The sequence below is a fragment of the Pituophis catenifer genome, unplaced genomic scaffold, assembly GCF_029215685.1.
Source record: "Pituophis catenifer annectens isolate HBS135680 unplaced genomic scaffold, rPitCat1.0.hap2 SCAF_7, whole genome shotgun sequence".
Lineage (NCBI taxonomy): Eukaryota > Metazoa > Chordata > Lepidosauria > Squamata > Colubridae > Pituophis > Pituophis catenifer.
In genome coordinates, this window is record NW_027256887.1 from 89110586 (window position 1) to 89116393 (window position 5808).

Below are 5808 nucleotides of genomic sequence, written 5' to 3' on the forward strand. Positions count from 1 at the left end.
GGCCAGTCCAACCTCCTGCTCCATTAAGGAGAGAATCTCTGAATCAAGGCTGGCTTGCAGGAGGACAGGACCACCAATGAGTTGGGGGTCTTCAGATCTCTCTCCCGCTTCAGGCCTCCACAAAGGGGCTTCTCTTTCACCCAAGTGGGCATAAAACGGACTCAAGCCCAGGGAGCCTTCCAGAGGCAAAGAAGACTAGGCGGCTCAGTGGCTAAGACACTGAGCTTGTCCATCAGAAAGGTTGGCGGTTTGAATCCTTAGTATGGGTCTCCTGCGTGAGTAGGGGGTTGGACTAGATGACCTCCAAGGTACCTTCCAACTCTGTTACTGTTTATTTATTTATTTATTTATTGATTCGATTCGATTTATATGTCGCCCTTTTCCGGAGACTCAGGGCAGCTTACAATGTGTTAAGCAATAGCCTTCATACTTTTGTATATACCTGCTTAGTAGGGCTTTTGGCCCCCCGAAGCAGTGTTCTTTTTTTATACAAAGTCAGCTTATTGCCCCCACAAACCGGGTCCTCATTTTACCTATCTCGGAAGGATGGAAGGCTGAGTCAACCTTGAGCCTGGTGAGATTTGAACTCGCAGTAATTGCAGGCAGCTGGTGCTATTTAACAGCACTTAAGTCTGCTGCACCACCAAGGCTCTTTCTGTTAAGAGATTTTTTCCTGGAGTGGGTGTGGATTGGGGGGGGAGTCAGGACTGAAGGCTGGCAGGTAACCCCCTCCCCCATGATCTGTTTTCGAGGGGAGGGGACCCTTGCAGCCTGGATGAGCTCAGGATTTCCCCCGGATTTTACACAAAGAGCGGCTTTGTCCAAACCTTTGCAATCACTCCAGATGGAAAAGCTGCTCCTGGACTCTGGAGTTTCGGCCCCTCAAATTCACACGACCGTCCTTATGCCTGGCCTCGGGGGCAGATCAAGCCCCCCCCCCACTGACCCCTTCCCAATTTGTCTCCCCAGCACCTGAAATTCGGGGCAAACTCCCGTCTTCTGCATGCCTGCAAAAGAGCCCTTGAGGGTCTAGGGCAGGGGTCTCCAACCTTGGCAAGCTTTAAGCCTGTTGGACTTCAACTCCCAGAATTCCCCAGCCAGCTTGAGTTGAAGTCCTCCAGACTTAAAGTTGTCTAGTTGGAGACTCCTGGGCTATTGGAGGGGGCTTTAGCTCTTAGCTTGAACTCAAGAGTGGAGTATCTCAGGAGGAACCTTGGAGTAAGTTAGCTGGGGAATTCTGGGAGTTGAAGTCCTCCAGGCTTAAAGTTGCCAAGGTTGGAGACCCCTGATCTAGGGGCAATGCTGATCCTGAATTTGAGGAGGGGGGCTCCCCAAAGCCCTGGCTCCAAGGAGGTGGTGCCGTGCACCCTAGGTCTCTGTGTGTGTGTGTGTGTGTGTGTGTGAGTCCCACCGCCCCTATGCCAAAAGGGGGCGCGCTTTCTCTTCCCCATCCAAAGCCGATTCCGCGCATCGCCTGGCTTGAGCGCTGCGATTGTGCGCCCCCTGCCGGCCTCTTTGCAAGCCGCGGAAAGGAGGAGGAGGAGGAGGAGCGAGGGCAGCAGTCTCGGCGCGCATGCGCAGGAGGAGAAACTCTGCCCGGGCTCTCCGGCATCTCCGAGCTGCGCGACACGGAAGTGAGTGAGTGGGGAAACACGTGTCTGGAGCGAGTGGGGGAGGGGGCAGGGGCGGGGGGAGGGGCGCATCTTTGGAATCCTGGGCTGCAATAAGTCATGCGGGCCGGGGAGGATGGGAGAGGGAGTGCAAGGCTGGAATTGGGGTGGGGGGGGATCCAGGGATCTTTGTGCATGCAAACAACCGGGGGTGGGGGTGGGGGGCTTGCAAGTGGGGGGTTGCAGGATCGGGGGCAGAGAAGTGGGGCTGGGGGTCCTCCTCTCCAGGCAGGGGACCAAGCCGCAGGACCTCTAACCTGTGGATCCCCTTAATTAGGGGAGGGGGGCTTTGGGGCATTGGAGGGTTGCAGGGACCCCCCCCCCTTCCCCCAAGATCTCCGGGCTCTGACCCCGCCAGCAGCCAAGGGATTAAGAAGCCGCTCCTGGGTTCAGCTTCAGCCCGACCCCCCAAGGAGGGCAGATTTGGGGGTCCCCCACCCCCACCCAGCTGCGGCTTGCAAGCAAAACCGAATAGCATCCCCTAAAACTAGCGGGGTTCCCCTTGAGCCCCTCAGTTGGGGCTGGTGCTCCTTTGTCCTTCCAAGGTTTTAGGACAGGCCTGCAAAGGTTTGGCACCATGTTTCTCAACCTGGGCTGCTTGAAGCCGGGTGGACTTCAACTCCCAGAATTCCCCTTCAGCCCCTCCTCCCCCTCCCCGCAGGGGGAATTCTGGGAGTTGAAGTCCACCCGGCTTCAAGCAGCCCAGGCTGAGAAAGCTCAGAGTTTCCCCCTCTATTCCATCAATCAGTCAATCAATCAATCAGAACGGAGCTGGAAGAGACCTCGGAGGTCTTCTAGTCCAACCCCCTGCTGGAGCAGGAGACCCTGTACCATTCAATACAAGTGGCTGTCCACCCTCTTCTTAAAAACTTCCAGTGATGGAACACCCACAACGTCTGGTGGCAAGGAGTTCCACTGGTTAATTGTCCTCACTGTTAGGAAGTTTCTCCTTCATTCCAGCTTGCAATTGTGAAGGGAAAAGCAGCATTTTCGTGATAGGCAAATGCAAACTGAATCCTCCCTCCAGTAATTCCTGCATTTTATCTTTCTAGCTCTTCGGGGGATGTTTCAGTGCTGGGCCAGGCTGCGGCCTTGGCGGCTGGGAGGCTGCTCCGCCCTCTGGGGGAGGAGCCCGGCTGGCAGTCCCCGCCCACCGTCCCGCTGTCTAAGTCCCCTTGCTGCTTCTGGCCGCCACCCAGCCTGGCGGTCTTCTCCGTTCTGGAGGGTGGACCACTTCTGCCTCTCGGTTCCCGCCAGCCAGCCTGCTTTGACCCTCTGGAGACCCTCCTCCCAAGGCTCCTCTAAGCCCCCCCGACCGGAGCCCCAGTATCCTCTGAGGACCCGCCTGCTGGTGGTCTCCATCGTGACTCTTCAGCTGGTGCTGGCGTGGCTGTATTTCCGGTCGGAGAAGGAGAAACTGGACAAGCAGAAACGCATCGAGGAGTTGAGGAAAGTGGCGGTCGGGCAAGGCAACTTCCAGCTGGTGGACCACACAGGGCATCCTTGCTCCAAGGAGGACCTCAAAGGCAGCTGGATCCTTCTCTACTTCGGCTTTACTCACTGCCCGGATATCTGTCCGGAAGAGCTGGAGAAGATGAGTCGAGTGGTGAACATGTTGGATGCCGACCCCAAACTGCCCCGTCTCCAGCCCATCTTCATCACCGTGGACCCCGAGCGGGATACGGTGGAGGCCGTGGCCAAGTACGTGAAGGAGTTCCATCCGCGGCTGCGGGGGCTGACCGGCACACCGGAACAGGTGCGGGAGACCGGACGGTCTTACCGCGTCTACTATAGCACCGGCCCCAAAGACGAGGACAATGATTATCTGGTAGACCACACGGTCATTCTGTACCTCCTCAGCCCGGACGGGCTGTTCTTGGACTACTACAACCGGTACAAGACGGACGTGAAGATTGCGGAGAGCATCCGGGGACACATGGCCACTTACAAGACTCTCCTCGCCTGAGCCGGGGGGGGGGAGTGAACTGGGGGATGGGAGAGGTTTAGTTTGGGGCGCTCTCGGCCCATTGCGAGAAGACAGGCCGTAGGTTGTGTGTGTGTTTTGGCAGACCTGCGTGCCACTTTGGAGTGGCGGGTTCTGCAGGGATTGTCACGGTAACAATAACCACGCTCTGAAATCGTGTTTCGTATCGTCTGCATATGTTTTTGTTTTGTTTTGATTGGATTTCTATACCGCCCTACTCCCGAAGGACTCAGGGCAGTGAACAGCCACAGAATAAAACACATAAATACAAAAATTTAAAATAGAATAAAAACGAATTAAATAATTTGGCTGAGACAAATTTAAAACCCCAATAATTTAAAACCAAATTTTAAATTTCCATTTAAAAAGGGGAAAGACTTAGGTCAGGCCGGCTTGATGAAATAGGAACGTCTTAAGCGTGCGACGGAAGGTACGCAGATCCGGGATCCTCCGTATTTCTGGGGGGAGCTCGTTCCAGATCGTAGGTGCCCCCACAGAGAAGGCTCTCCCCCTGGGGGCCACCAGTCGACATTGTTTGGCCAACGGCACCCGGAGGAGCCCCTCTCTATGGGAGCGTACTGGCCGGTGGGAGGCTATTGGTGGAAGCAGGTGGTCCCGTAGATAACCAGGTCCTAAGCCATATTATCAACCGGCGTTTCCCTTTTTAAAAAAATTGCATCCAGGCGGTGTTTGTATAACACCGCTAGTCCTTGACTTATGACTGCAGTTGAGCCCAACATTTCTGTGGCTAAGTGAGACACTTGTTCAGCAAATTTCATCCTGTTTTATAACCTTTCTTGTCTTGTTTTCGTTAAGTGAATCACTGCAGTTCTTATAGTCACAGGGTTGTGAAGTGGATCCAGCTCCCCCCCCCCAGGTTGACTTCGCTCATCAGTCACAAAACGTGACACACACACACACACCCCGTTCACTGCAACCATCATAAATACGAGTCGGTTGTCAAGCGTCTGAATTTTGATCATGTGACTGGAAATACTGCAACGGTCATAAGTGTGAGAAAAGGTCATAAATAACTTCTTTCAGGGGTGGTGTAACTGAACGGTCGCTAAACAAACTGTCGTAAGTACAAGCAGTCTTTGAATTCCGACCAACTGAAGAAGGGGACTCGGGACCTGGATTGGGGTGGTCACGGGCCTGAATTTTGGACACGTGGCCACACGGCTATCCCGTGTTTTACGACAGGGATGCTGAAAACTTTGGCCAAACTGTTCCTGTAGGGAAGCATTGCGTTCGCTTGAGGACTGCTGCACAATAGGTCATAAAACCAGGGAGGTCGTGTGACCGACCCGTTTTACGACCTCGGACCACAGTCATATGTCGAAGAGCACCTGAGCGCTCATTTCCCCTTCTGTTCAATCGTATCCAAACCTGTCTGCGGTTTAGGGTCACACGACATCCCTTCTTTTTCACTCCTTTTCTTACTTTTCCATGTTTTTTTTTTCCCTTTGCATTTTATACTTTGATAAATGAATGAGAAGTTAAATCACAAAAAGAAAAGAAAAGGGGGAGAAAAGATGCGCATTCTAGTTAGGGAATTCTGGGAGTTGAAATCCAGACAACTTTTAAAAAGTTGAGTAACTTAAAACCATTGAACCGTTTATCCAACATGACGTCCCAAACATGCCTGAGTTTTGTTCTCAGCAGCCACCCCCCCGCCCCCCACAAGTAGCCAAGCGAAAGGGCTTCCTGGCCAAGGAACATGGGAATTGTAGTCCAGGCTCCTGGAAGGGCAGCTGGCGGCGAAGGACTGACTCTTTAAGAGTGGCAAAGCAGGGATGGGGCACAGGACACATTGCGAGGGGCAGATGTTTCCCCCCACTCCACCCCTTTGGCTCTGAGGGTCCCTTGGTGTGTGGGGGGGGGGGCTGGCTGAGGAATTCTGGGAGTTGAAGTCTACAAAAACTTGCTGAGTTTGGAAACCTGCAGTAGAGCAGGGGTCTCCAACCTTAGCAACTTTAAGACCTGTGGACTTCAACTCCCAGAATTCCCCAGCCGTAAAGTTGCTAAGGTTGGAGACCCCTGCTCTAAGAGGATGATTAAAAGATTTGGGAACACAAAAAGGAACACAAATTGCGTCTCTACAAGGCACCTTTTATTAGGGGAAAGGGCCCGTTGCTGAAACACTTGGAGGGG

The 5808-nt window shown here is 53.7% G+C and overlaps 1 protein-coding gene across 1 annotated transcript; it reads left to right on the plus strand.

Moving 5' to 3' along the window:
* Positions 1 to 1573: 1573 nt before the first annotated feature.
* Positions 1574 to 3637, plus strand: SCO2 (synthesis of cytochrome C oxidase 2). Its single transcript, XM_070947379.1, has 2 exons — positions 1574 to 1634; positions 2723 to 3637. The coding sequence occupies exons 1-2, from the start codon at positions 1574 to 1576 to the stop codon at positions 3634 to 3636; spliced, it is 975 nt and encodes a 324-aa protein (XP_070803480.1). The 3' UTR covers position 3637.
* Positions 3638 to 5808: the final 2171 nt, after the last annotated feature.